The sequence below is a fragment of the Parambassis ranga genome, chromosome 3 (genome assembly GCF_900634625.1).
Source record: "Parambassis ranga chromosome 3, fParRan2.1, whole genome shotgun sequence".
Taxonomy (NCBI): Eukaryota; Metazoa; Chordata; class Actinopteri; family Ambassidae; genus Parambassis; species Parambassis ranga.
In genome coordinates, this window is record NC_041024.1 from 12,873,944 (window position 1) to 12,887,908 (window position 13,965).

Below are 13,965 nucleotides of genomic sequence, written 5' to 3' on the forward strand. Positions count from 1 at the left end.
CAGAAACTTGACTCAACCATTGAGCAGGCTTGGCAGCACCTTCACAGAACAGCCTGTTCAAGTCTGCCTCCCCTCTTGGCCCGGATGGCTGAGAGCGGGTTCGTCTCCTCAAACCAGGACACACTGAAAGGCTTTTAGAACTCCGACAGGCTGTGAAAACACTCCGCATCACACAAGCCAAATTTAACAGTTGACTTTGTCAGATTACAGCAGTACACAAGTGCGCTGCCAGGCGGCTCAAATTACAGGAGAACGTTCAGTTTTCCCTCACAAAGGCACTGACATGGACACATGATGGCAGTTTCATCCAGCATAGGCATCCTGACACAGCCAAAGGGAGACCATACATTTATAAAGATGGTGTACGTTTGTGGCCTGTTTTAGAGGCAAACTTGGTCTCCTCCCACATTTACACTCAAACTCTCAAACCTCCAGAAAGTGGCTTATAGGGTCACAACAGCAAACACAATTTGTGTATCCACACTTTTGAATACACATTAATGTTTATCACCAGGGTTATGGAGTGAAAGCCAAGTGTTATACAACAGTGTGTGGCTACTGAATGTGTTTAGTTTTTTGGGCTGCATAACTGTACAAACTTGTTATTGTTATTGTCTTTTTTATGAAATTGTCCTCAAATGTAATTGTAAAATCATTTTTTGTTGCCTCTCAGGCTCAGTATGAGAACCCTCCACATATCTATGCTCTGGCAGACAACATGTACAGAAACATGATGATTGACCGTGAGAACCAGTGTGTCATCATCAGGTAGGATTTACAGCCTTTTAATTATCCTCTATCTTTACACATCATAAGATAATAGCATGTGACACTCAAATTATGTAACCAGTTCTTCATAATAATTTAATAGAGTGGCTGTTGAGGTGTTTGGGTGTGTTGCATTTTTGTGTTGTGTTTATCAGTGTGTCAGGTGTCCAGGATGTGAGCGATTGAGACACAGGCAGCAGATATGAATCTGTGCAATGTGATGGGGTGTGAGGTGACAAAGCTGCGCCGCAGAAGGCCATGATAACAGAACAGACCTAACAGGTTTCCCCACATCATTCAGTGCAACTGAACGACAGAGGGTGACGGGTCTTTTATTTTGTGGTGTTTTTCAATCCTATCATTTTCAGTCTTCAGTACAAATAAGGCAAAAGAAATAGGAAAACAATGCAAGCATAACATTGTGTGGCTCAGGATGTGTGGGGAAACAAAGCAGCTCTTATAGCAGCTATTTTTGAAGAACTTCCTGGTTTAAAAAGAAAAAAAAAGGAACACCTGCGTGGATCCTGGCCCAGAATCAAACACTCACTGGATTGAGGGAAATTTTAGGTACTTTTACAGGATGTTTGATTTTGATGGTGGAGAGTTTGTAGCAGCTGCAGAGAGGAAAGTTTGGAGTTATGATTGGGGGCTTTATACCATAGTCCCACATGGTTACTGTAGTGCTTACCTCATGATGAATGACTCCTGCTTCAGCACTTTCGGCCGTTGTTTGGACAGCCAGCAGTTGTTCGTCCAGTTTCCCACATAAAGGCGCTGAGGTGGATCGAATAAATCAGCAAACAAAAGCATGGAAGTGGTTTTTATGACGAAGCAGGTCTCCGTAAACAAAGGCTGCTGTGAACTGCTGGCCGTGCACTGTGGTCAGCATCAAATAATGTGTTAGCGCTTATTCACATTTACTAAGACAATGTGTGAAGTGATGAAGAGGGGAATTCACAAATAAAGTGTCTGGGCACTTTTGGCTTCTCCTGTTGGCATCGTTTCATTTGATCTAAGAATTTCTTGTTTAAAGTGAGATTGGTTTGTGTTTAACAGGTTGTTTATTGCAGCTTGTGACATCTGGATCAGATATTAAGAGGATGAAATTGGTCTGATGTCATTCATTTTATCAATTTGGAACTCCACACAACACACAATACATTTGGTTCATGACATAATACAACAACAGCAACCAAACCAACTGCTTCACATGTACTCCTGCCTCGAAGGACCAGAGAAACACGATCTCTCTGTCACATTATTTATTTTTCTTCTTTTTTTCCTTCACTCAACATGTCAGTTTTTTAAACTAAACTAAACAAAAATCAGGGATAATCAGGGAGTTTCAGTGTTAAGGTATGTGTTTGTTATGTATTGCGTGTCTGTCTCTTGTCATAGGCATCAACAGAGCATGTTTCTGCTATAATTAGACCACTTTTAAATTATATTATAAATATATTATTATATAAATAATAATAAAGAGCTCATCTTAAAAGCACATCATCTCTCTCTGCTCGCTCACATGACCTTGTTCAGATCATGTTTGTCGATAAGCTTCTATGATGTGCCCACATTTAGTCAAAAAGAAAAGAGGAATGATAACCGCTGTCTCCATTCAGAAGTCATTTTGACTCTTTCTCCTCTGTAGACTGTTTTTTTGTTTGTGCCGTTGGTGTGACTGCTTTGTGGTCCACAGCCTTCATTCAGAACAGCCAACATCCACTGAGGAGGGAAGCAAAAGATTTTTTCTTTGCTAAATGGACAATTGATGGTGGCAGTTTGTACGCTCAGCAGTTCAATTCAGATATGGGTCAGCGTATATTTGATCACCATCTTTAAAATCTCAAATGTATCACTAATCATAGGACAGTGTAAGCATGCAGATCATCCGACACGTTTGTCGTCTAACAGACAGATGGAGGCTCATACAGTGGGACTATATAATTGTTTCTGGGAACACAACAACGCCCTCATGTTATTACAGAAAACGACTTCTCGAACATACTGTACATACAACTGCAGCTTGTTCTGTGGGAATTCAGTGAACGCTGATTCAAAACCACCAAAGCTTGTTGGCAGTGCGTCCTTTCCTTTCCATTGATGAAGTCAGTTGATAATTTACGAAAAGTTAATGCTTCAAACCTCCCTGCCTCTGCACTGCATTGTTAAACCCATGTCCTTGTTTGGTTTATATCTCTGTGCGGAAGTTAACAATGCCTTCAGAACATTCACAACAATGAGATCAGCCCTGTGTGGAGGCTCTGAATGGGCCCTTGCTGAAAATAGCTCTTCAAAGAATGACTTGCAGGAGGAGAAACAATGCTCTCAGATGGAGATGGGGATCTGTTTTTTTTTTTCTGACATTACTTACCAGTTACCGAACTGTGTGCAGCGAGGAAATCCCAGACAATACTCAGGGATCTGCTTGGAGGTATATAGGGGGATGGGTGCCGCTGTATAGAGACTTCTGTGTAATAGAGTTGCTCCCATGACTTCCGCCGTCATCTTCTGCCAAACCACATATGTCAAAATAAGTATGACCCTGGCAAAGTGAGAGGCAGCAGAGGAAAATAGACAAGTGCTGGGTGAAGTAGAAGAGACGAGGGAAGAAATATGTAAACAGAAGAGAATAAATGTCCCTATTGCTGCAGAGTTCATCTACTGTGATGGAGTCTATCGCAGTGAGGGAGGCACGGATCACGTTTTGTTCCTACAGTAAACACATGAACTCTGTAGCTTGGGCTATCCACTAGGTTTTATACTTCATCATCTACATGTGGAATCTGTGCAGTGAAGAGTCTTATGGTTTGGACAGTTATAGTTAAAGTTTAATTTTAGCAGTTTTATGTCAATCTGAGGGGGCAGAAGAACAAATACACACAACAAATGAAACAAAGGCTGCACACTCACACACACAGACACACACACACACACCTTTTGGTAAAACTGTAACTGCAGCAGCTCCTGTTACATGCACATGCTATTTAAGAACAAAATGTTTGAAGTCAGTAACTCTTTTCCAACAGTAAGAGAATTGATTTGCATGAGCCATGGCAGCTGGAGTGTGCAAATGTAGCAGTAATCTCGTTCAGAGGATTATGAATCAATCAAATCAATTAAAACCAGAGCTTATGCTCATTGTTACATTTCAGACTGCGGACAGGTAGTAGTAAGATATAGGTATAGATATATACAATATTGTGTGAGTCTCACCTTTTTGATCAGTGGGAGCACCTTAGGCAAACAAACTGTTGATGTGTGAGATGAAAAATAAAGGCTCAGTGAACAGATACATGCAGAACTTGCTCCACAATCAGCAATGCACGTCTGCAGGTGTCACATGCTGTGGTGCTCCGATTTCTTACATCAGAAAACATGTGCTCATGCTTTAATCTGTTTGTTTGTTTTTTTTTAGTGGAGAGAGCGGCGCAGGGAAGACGGTGGCAGCCAAATATATCATGGGCTACATCGCCAGAGTGTCAGGGGGCGGGAACAAAGTACAGGTGAGAGAGGACAGAATGTAAACGATGCATGAAATGTCTGGAGATATGTGAGATGCTTAGCTCTGCTGAGCAATACAAGAATCAAACAACCTGTTGCTACTTCAAGCCGGCACTTCTTCTGCCACAATCATTCTTATCATCCTTTATACCCTATTATCAGCCCATCAGCAGCATCTTATTCACCCAGCCCCCCCCCCCCCCCCTTCAGCCATCTGGAGCCCCCACCAGGCAGCAGATGTCCAGTTCTTAGGCTCAATAAAGATCTGAAGTTTCATGAGGAAATGCCTGAACAATGGTGGCAGTGGAGTTTTATATTTAATCCACTCAGAGCTGCCTCCACCAAGGCGACATCAGAAATCATTTCAATGTAATAGTTTGCATTTTCTATTTGTTTCTAACAAACGTGTCCTTCACAACAGACCTCTACAGTCTCCTCTTCCTCTTCCACCTTTGTGTTCAGCATCATTGTTCACCTCAGCTTTGCACAAATTGTCCAGCACAGCCATTCTTATGCAATGTGTCCACAGTGTGTGTGTCCACAGTGTGTGTGTCCACACTGTTTGTGTCCACAGTGTGTGTGTCCACAGTGTGTGTGTTCACACGTGCGAAAATGAAAACTTTGTAACCTTGCCAAGATAAACATACGGTACCTGTTTATCAGCCTGAGCTTTATCCTCTGAACATAAGTGTTCATAGTAATTTACAGTTCATTAAAAATACTTATAATACTTAATATTTTAACATGTCAAGAATGTGTTTAAAAGGCAGGTAGAGCCTCAGCATGAAAAAGTGGAATATGATGACACAGTAAACTCACGTAACGTGTGTGTTCTTTTTGTACATACTTCCAAACATACCACTCAGCCTCTATGAGCAATAATGAAAGCAGGGATATCTCTGTCTGCTGTACTGAACTCACGTGTTTCCTGACCTACACATGGCTCACAGGAAAGATAATGTCCTCCAGACTTTGTGCGTCTGTCTGTAGTTTGTGTGCACACACTACTCATATCAGAGTGGAAAGTTCCAAAGACGTCCACACATGCGTGTGAGTGAGGGTGTGAAGTGTGTGGCGTCTCTTACCCGCTGCACCCTCCGTCTGTGTCGTAGCTAACAGCTCTCTGTCTCCCCGCAGCGCGTCAAAGACGTCATCCTGCAGTCCAATCCGCTGCTAGAGGCCTTCGGCAACGCCAAGACTGTGAGGAACAACAACTCCAGCAGATTTGTAAGGCTTCCATTTCTCAGCTGGCTGCTGGTTTTTATGAATTACAGAGCTGATATGTGGCTCAGTACATGAATGTGAGGATTTGAAGTTGAACAACAAGCACAGTTTGTTTCTGCATTTAGTAGACACAGGAGGAGGGAATGCATAAACATTTTGATTGGATTTAACATCAGAATACACACCTATCAGGTGTTAAACTGGACCATAAAATGTCTCAGCTGACTACATGCATTGTAGTGCAGGGTCTCTGAAAGGCTGGTTACTGTGAAACAATTTGAGGATTCCAGTCCTCCGAGCTGAGACCTCTGAAAACAAACATTTACAGTAATGGCCCATCTTCTGTTTTCAGTGTTTTTTGCATGAAGCAGCAAACCACATGTGTCTCCTGGTTAACCAGAAGTGCTGTAGGGCCAAACTGTACAGAAAGACACACATCCAGGACCACTGAAGCACATCCTGCACCACACACTAAGAAACCTGATCAGCAAAGGATGCAAACAAACAGCAAACCTATTTTAAATAATACGTTGGACACATGTTCAGACTGTCATACAAAGCAGAGGCAAATTAAAAATATTTTTAGATGCATTTTGGAGGGGGAGAAAGGCTATTTTAGTAGTGTGAACGCTCTTGGCTTGACTAGAATAGATCTTACATTACAGGACTGTCTGGAGAGCAAAGGGGGAAAAAGCAGGATCAGAGTCTTACATACACACACACACACACAACTCAAGGAGAGCCAGGTGCCAATACTTCAGACAGTATAGTTCTGGTTATTAAGTTATACTGCAGCCCACAGCAATGCTTAAAAAACATACTTTGATCCATCAGGGGAAATACTTTGAGATCCAGTTCAGCCCCGGTGGAGAACCAGACGGGGGGAAAATCTCCAACTTCCTTCTGGAGAAGTCACGTGTCGTCATGAGGAATCCTGGAGAGAGGAGTTTCCATATATTCTATCAGGTGAGGGGGACACATTTGGCCTGTGAGAAGGGAAATTCAGGACACGTTTGGATTAGACGTGTCATTTCGCTGCAGAAGGAGGGTCAGTCTGTTTTTGTTGTATGTGGCCTGAGGTCTCTGGAAAACGGTTTCCGTTTTGCTCTTGTGCACTTCACAGCACAGAAAATGTATAAAAAATGTGCACTATGCCCATAGAGTCACATCCATAAATTTTGCACATGCTTGCTGTCTGCTCTGCAGCTGATAGAAGGAGCCAGCGGCGAGCAGAAGAACAGCCTGGGAATCACAAGCCTGGATTACTACAGTTACCTCAACCAGTCTGGGTCCTACAAAGTGGACGACATCAACGACAAGAGTGACTTCCAGGAGACAATGGTGCGGTTAGATTGTGTGTGTTTGTGAGTCTCATACCCATGTTCATGTGGCTCATAACCTTCTCTTCACATTCCTCCTTCTCTCTATGGTCCTCCTATTGTTTTCTTTTCCAACAATCTCCTCCTGTTTTTCTTTACGAGTCAGACCACAACAGGAGTAATTAGAGGACATGAGCTAGCTGCCACAGGAGTGAGTTAACCCACACCGGCACTGATTTACCTTTTTTTCTCTTTCTTTTCTTTCACAGCATGCCATGGATGTGATTGGCATCTCAGCTGAGGACCGTGCCATGGTGCTTCAGATTGTGGCTGGAGTCCTGCACCTGGGAAATATCAGTTTTAAGGAGTCGGGCAACTACGCTGCTGTGGAGAGTGAAGAGTGTAATTATGTTATTATTATATTATATTATATTATATTATATTATATTATATTATATTATATTATATTATATTATATTATATTATATTATATTATATTATATTATATTATATTATATTATTATATGTTGTTAATGTTATTATTAACCTTCTGTGTTAATAGGCAGCTAAATGCTAACATGATTAGCATGTAGTTGTCAATCAGATTTACTCAGCTTTGCTTTAGTCTCACCACTGTGAGCCTGATGAAGCTTACCCATCCATTAGCTGAGATTTTTCACAGAAGCGTCACATTGCTAAAAGACATTGTGATGGTTCTGATGTTCAGCAGAACTGAAGAAGCCACTTGGGGGAGTGGTGAAACGTCTTCAAAAAACAATCCTTGAGTCCAGTTGCCTCGATTTAAACTCTTGGAAATGACTATGACCTGGATGAATGAGAGCATCCACAGATATTCTGATGTTCAGGTTGAGGGGTAAAACCTCTCCTCTGTCTGCGTGCCTGCCTGTCTGAATGTCTCTGCTCAGGACACTGCTCTCTGCTCTCTCCAGTGTCCTGAGCTGCCCTTCTTGGTTTGGTTTTGGAGGATATTCCTCTCTCACAACTTTCAATCCCTAAAGTTTTATTGTGTTAATGCAGGACTGCAGCCAGCTGTCTGGACTAATCTACTCCATGCTAGATTACCAGAAAATAAAACAACGTTATTGAAAGTCTGGACAAATTTCGTCAGAGACTAAAATTACTTGGCCTTCTTCTGCTTGATTTTATTCACTTTTTTTCCCCTCTTTTTCTTTCTCGTTGCTTCTGGTGCTGTGTCTGTATGATGCAGATGACAGTGTAGTTGCCGGTGTACAAAGCCTGGGTTTGTTCTGTGCAGACGTAACATTGGCACTTCATAATCTCTGCCTTTCCTGTTGCATTCAGTCTGCCTTCCTGTGTGCTGCAGCATATGGCTCACATTCAGACTCCTAATATTAAACTTCCCCAGCCAGACTTCAGCACCTTGCACTAGTGCGTCATCCTATGGTGAAAGAAATGTGGAGACAATCTGTCTAAATAGTTTTGGCCCTAACAATAACATGCTGTTTTTTTTAACTACACCCCCATACAATGTGCTAAATGCATCCTTCTTTTCTGGGGATCACCCCATTACCAGACAATGTGCTCCATTGCACCTTTCTGCCAGAGACAGAAGGTAGAGCCAACAATTACTACTCATTGCCTCCAGTGCTTCCAAAGAAAATAAAACTGAGATCTTCTCCATTATCACCAACAAGCTTAACAGGTGCCAGGAGGCAGATTTTGTGTCCAGACGCACCTGAATTTAAACATGCAAATATTCCAAATTGATCTTCATATACATTTAGAGCTGAGTAGAGTGAATATTACAGCAGTGTTGAGTGACAGTTTTTGTCATGTGACTGCTGCTGCTTTGACTAACAAATTTCCTGCAGGAAAGCATGTGCTTATATGACCATTGTTCCCGAAATCCAGTGTGTGAAAGCCTCCTGGCTGCATTATACAATCCATACCTTTCCTGCCCAACACAAAGGATGACTTTTCTTCATGAGTTAAGCAGGCGCATGGTCAGTCACACCCTTAGGTCCCAGAAGAGGAGTTACTACAGTCCTCTGAAGCATTCCCAGACGCAGTGAGTCTGCAGGCCTGAGAGCTATTTCCTTTTAGGGGAAGTGAGTCACTGTAATGAGGCAGGGAGGGGCTCTCAGGGGACAATATCAACGCCAGGTCAGGGCAAATGATCTGTGGTGTGCTCCAGAGTTAGCCACATGCTATTCTTCTATTTTGCATTCAGTAGCAGTTCTCTGCAGAGTTTGTTATTGTTATTTTGTCTGATTTACACCACAGTCACTGCATTATGACGGGACAGAAACTTTTCAGATTTGTGATGTTGTCAGTGGTTGATAAGAATAAATGCAGCCCAAAATCAAAGGGGGGGGGGGGCTGGATTTTTACAGGTTCGCTCTATGGTAATATGTGAGGAAGGTGCAGTCCTGCATAATGATTTACATGCTGATTTTCATAGAAATGCTAGCAGGACCTGTCACTAACATTCTGCTAACCATAATAGTACAGTGCAACTCCACTGTACTTTATCATATAATATAATATAATACAGTGGTTAAATCTGATGTTCATTTGTTCTGACTTATTATCTTGTTCAAATTACAATGTTTTTCCTTAAATGTCTCATTTTATCCAATCCACACACTCACACAAATTTTAGAAACTAGAAGTTGCACCATCATATCAGTACAGCATTCTGGGCTTTTGAGGACATGTGATTGGTCCACGGCCTGGGTTGAAAACTCACTCCATCATTTTCATCACCTGCATCTTCTCTCCTTTGTTGTCTTGACAGTTTTAGCCTTCCCTGCGTTTCTGCTCGGCATTGACCAGAGCCGTCTGAAGGAGAAACTGACAAGCAGGAAGATGGACAGCAAGTGGGGAAGTGCGGTGGAGTCCATCGATGTGACGCTGAACGTGGAGCAGGCGTGTTACACACGAGACGCCCTCTCCAAAGCTCTGCACGCACGTGTGTTTGACTACCTGGTCGAGGTATGATTGTTTGGAAAGAAACCATCTGCCACTGTAGTAACATCGTTCAGCCTGTCATAAAGTTATGTTTGTATTTCAGTCCATCAACAAAGCCATGGTGAAGGATCATCAAGAGTTAGATATAGGAGTGTTGGACATTTATGGATTTGAAATTTTCCAAGTAAGTAGTTTTTTGGCTGTTTCATGAGGTGACACATGGCTACTGGAATGGTGGCTCTGCAGCAACACATAAATTAGATTAAATGGTATTAACGTTGAGCATTTAAACAGATTTAACACAACGGATAAGACTAATTTATAAAGTATGTGGATTAAAGCCCATCTAATGATCGAGACAGCAGACTTCAACATGCTTTTCTAATCTGATTACACGGTTCTTCAGTTTGTTTAATGAGAAGTACAGGACTTGGAATCTTTATACGTAGTTTGAAAGTTGTCAAATCTACTCCAGTTTTATCTTTCAAAGTTTGATTTATTTTTATATATATATATATATATATATATACACACATTTAAGGGTCATCATGCCTGCACGTTATCAGACAGGAAAATACACCACTGTTGGCTAAGGCTCAGGCTGAAGAGCCATTGTATATGTAGTGAACTGCACAATGTGACCCTTGCTTTAATATCAGGCAGTCAGAGACACTTAAGTTCAAAGAATTTCGTTATTGATGTGGATATTACTAACCTTTTTGTCTCCATTAGAAAAATGGATTTGAACAGTTCTGCATCAACTTTGTGAATGAAAAGCTGCAGCAGATATTCATTGAGCTGACTCTGAAGGCGGAGCAGGTAAAGTTCCTGCCTGCCTGCACTCTTCATCTTCTTCTATGGTGCATGTGTCTTTTTATTATTATTTCTTCCTTCCTCAGATGTTTTACACTCTGTACTCTCATTATGTCTGGTAGGAGGAGTATGTGCAGGAGGGCATCAAGTGGAGTGCCATAGAGTACTTCAACAACAAGATTGTGTGCGACCTCATCGAGAGCAAAGTAAATACACTGAATATACATGCAAACATGCAACGCACCATCATCAACATGAATCAGTGTGTTAATCAGCAAGTAGTTCTATGTAATGAAGCAGTCCTAGAATCCATATGACTGTTTTATATTGAAGTATATCTCAATCAATAGTGAACACATAACCCAGGACAAATTAGGATACGAGCAGTTACCAGCTTTGTTTAATAAACACTTGTTAGTCTTGTGTCCTAATATTGTAAACTAAGTTGCACACATCCAAGTTTCTGCTCTGTTGCCATGACTTGCAGCTTAATGTCCTCAAACGTGCCGACATGCCTCTTAATTTGATTTATCTGTCCTACTGAGAGCTCTAATCCATGAAATCCACAACAAGGGCTTTAAAACAAGCCTCCATCTGAGAGGAGCAGGGGGGATCTGTATCAGTGCCTGACAGTTCAGCTCTTTGGCTAAATCCACTGACAAGTTTACATGTGTTCTTTTTATGCTGTTCTATGAGTCAGAGACACTGTTACCACTGTGCACTGTGAAGGCCGCCAGTGGGCTTCGGACATAAGGGAGCTAGACAGGGCAGTGTGTAAGAGGAAAGAAGCTCCACTGTTAGATTTGTATAGAAAATCTATAGCATCTCCTTTAGAGGCTTCAAAATGGCCCTTTATTTCAGCACGTTTGTGCTACTTGAAATATACTTTTTTATTAGAGGTGCAAATAACTATTTAAATCATCCAAAGTTCCATTTTGTGGTCTATAAAATGAATAAACCCCAAAATAAATCAGCTTCAGTCAGCATCAAAGGAAGTCCAGATGTGTCCTCCTGGTGAGCTTTAAAACTAGTTGTGATATAGACTGTTTTTTGTGTAATCCCAGAATCCACCTGGTATCATGAGTATCCTGGATGACGTGTGCGCCACCATGCATGCCGTCGGGGAGGGAGCCGACCAGACCATGCTGCAGAAGCTCCGCATGCAGATCAACACCCATGAGCACTTCAACAGCTGGAACCAGGGCTTCATCATCCACCACTATGCTGGAAAGGTCAGTTAGCACCACACATCTGTCTTCTTCTGATGTTTATATAAGCTCCTCAGCATCCTCCTGCACTTGTCTTTGCCATGGTGTCAACCATTAAATAATGTGTTATGCACACAGTCTGTGGCTGAAGGGTAACTTCTAGAAATAGAAACTTATTAAAATGTTATTTTTTATGGTGTTGGTGAGGAGCTGTTTCTGCCCGCTTATATGATCTGTCATAAATACCAGTTATGCAGCTGGTGCTTCACTTCTGGAAGCTGTGTCGTCATCTTTGTCTTTTTAAGGTTTCCACGTCTAAACTAACACCCCTCTCTGCTGCACATCCTCTCTCTCCCTCTATTTATGGGTGTAGTTGGGACATTTGTCAGCCATATTTCAGTCACTTACATTTTTTTTTGCCTTCATTTAGTATTTGGTGGTTTGGGCAGAGGTTGTCCTGTGTCATTCTCCAGATGTGTGGTGGCCTCAGACTGGCACACATGCCTCAGGCTTAATGAGCCGTGCCATAAAGGCTTCAGGGGCTCCCATGACTGCACTCAAAACATTCCTCCAGTCTCGGCCAACAATAGAGCAGAAATAACACAGTGTAATGTACACACTTTTGAACCGACTGCTGGTTTTATAAGGATGCTAATCCTAGGAGGTGTAGAGCTTGGATTATAAACCCTTCATTTTTTCCCCTGTAAACCTGAAGGCACTGATTTAGGTCAGAATATCAGTTACAGTTTTTTTCAGTTTCACACAGGTGTCATCTTCCATCTTACTGCAACTCAACCTCTTCTGTTTTACGACTCCCTCTGAATGCCTCTCCTGCAGGTGTCCTACGATGCAGAGGGCTTCTGTGAGAGGAACCGGGACGTCCTCTTTACTGACCTCATTGAGCTGATGCAGAGCAGTGAAATGTAAGTAACTCTGATTTGCACGTTGCGATGTGGCGAGGATCTCTGCGGTGCTTCTTTTGTGATGCAAATGGTCATAATTGAACACATGTGAATGAAAGCATCAGGCATTCCAGTGCATATGGAAACTGACGTGAGAGAGCACAAGTGTGCAGTGCTGGGTGACGTCGTGCCCTCTACCCTGAATCACGTCTGGCTGCTGGCCCATTATGCAGGTTTCGGGGTCTAACCCAGGCCACCCTTACAAGTGCAGACTCCATGTGGTGCTGTGTTGTGGCGTCTGGTCCCCCTTGTGTCATGATTCCTTTGGGCTTTTTTTGTGTCAAAAGTGGCCATCTGTGCAAACAGCCTGTATTGTCTGTGTAACCCCCGCAAGCCTCTTTTGTGTGCATATTTTGTGAGGCGTGAAAGAAGGTTATGCCAAAGTCCCATTCAGACACGTGCTAGAAAACATATACAAGCACTTAACATCACACATAGATACACACACAAATATATATACACACAGATTAAAGAGTCACACAAGGGAAGTATGAGGAGGAAGGAAGCATTCTCATTCCTACGAGCAGCAGGTCTGAACAGAGAAGAAAGGAATGAGCAGTATTGTCAGCTGGACGGTATTAGCACACTTCTGGTCTATTTGTACACAAAACCTGCTGGTCCTTTCTTCTGGATCCAAGCTTCAAGTCAGAAGTTTAACATCAAACAAATACCAATGTGGGAGAAAGCCAGAAAGAGAATGGAATTTAAAAAAAAAAACATGAACAAGCTCTAAAGTAAAATAATCACCACTGAAGGGCGTGATGCAGGTTGACTGCTACAAAGTAATACACGTGAGACCGGCTCTTTATGTGACTTTTCTCGCCTGACCTCGGCAGGAAAGGGACTGCAAAGGATAATTGTTCAGAGTGATTAAACAACTCATCCTCCTCCTCGGAGTAGAGCCGCTGCTCATCCACATCGAGAGGAGTCAGTTGAGGTGGCTCTGTTTCGGATGCTCCCCTTGAAGCCTCCCTGGGCATGTCCCACCAGGAGGAGACCCTGGGGGAGAACCAGGACATAGTGGAGAGACTATGGTTCTCGCTAGGCCAGGGAACGCCTCGGGATTCCCTCGGTAGAGCTGGAAGAAGTGTCTAGTGAGAAGGAAGTCTGGGTGTCTCTGCTTAGACTGCTGCCCCCACAGCCCGGCCCCAGATAAGCGGGTTGAAGATAGATGGATGGATAAACAACTGATGTAGCTGTGTTCCCTCCACCGTCCGT

General features: G+C 42.6%; 1 protein-coding gene across 2 annotated transcripts in view; it reads left to right on the forward strand.

Moving 5' to 3' along the window:
* The window catches only part of myo1ea (myosin IEa), a 34,218-nt gene that overhangs the window by 11,467 nt on the left and 8,786 nt on the right, over positions 1-13,965 (forward strand). For both annotated transcript variants that reach the window (XM_028401354.1, XM_028401355.1), the window contains exons 4-15: positions 674-768; positions 4,184-4,271; positions 5,407-5,496; positions 6,328-6,459; positions 6,700-6,834; positions 7,082-7,214; positions 9,592-9,788; positions 9,868-9,948; positions 10,497-10,583; positions 10,700-10,783; positions 11,642-11,809; positions 12,623-12,708. In XM_028401354.1, the coding sequence (XP_028257155.1) occupies positions 674-768; positions 4,184-4,271; positions 5,407-5,496; positions 6,328-6,459; positions 6,700-6,834; positions 7,082-7,214; positions 9,592-9,788; positions 9,868-9,948; positions 10,497-10,583; positions 10,700-10,783; positions 11,642-11,809; positions 12,623-12,708 (1,376 nt within the window). The remainder of the gene's footprint in view (positions 1-673; positions 769-4,183; positions 4,272-5,406; positions 5,497-6,327; positions 6,460-6,699; positions 6,835-7,081; positions 7,215-9,591; positions 9,789-9,867; positions 9,949-10,496; positions 10,584-10,699; positions 10,784-11,641; positions 11,810-12,622; positions 12,709-13,965) is intronic.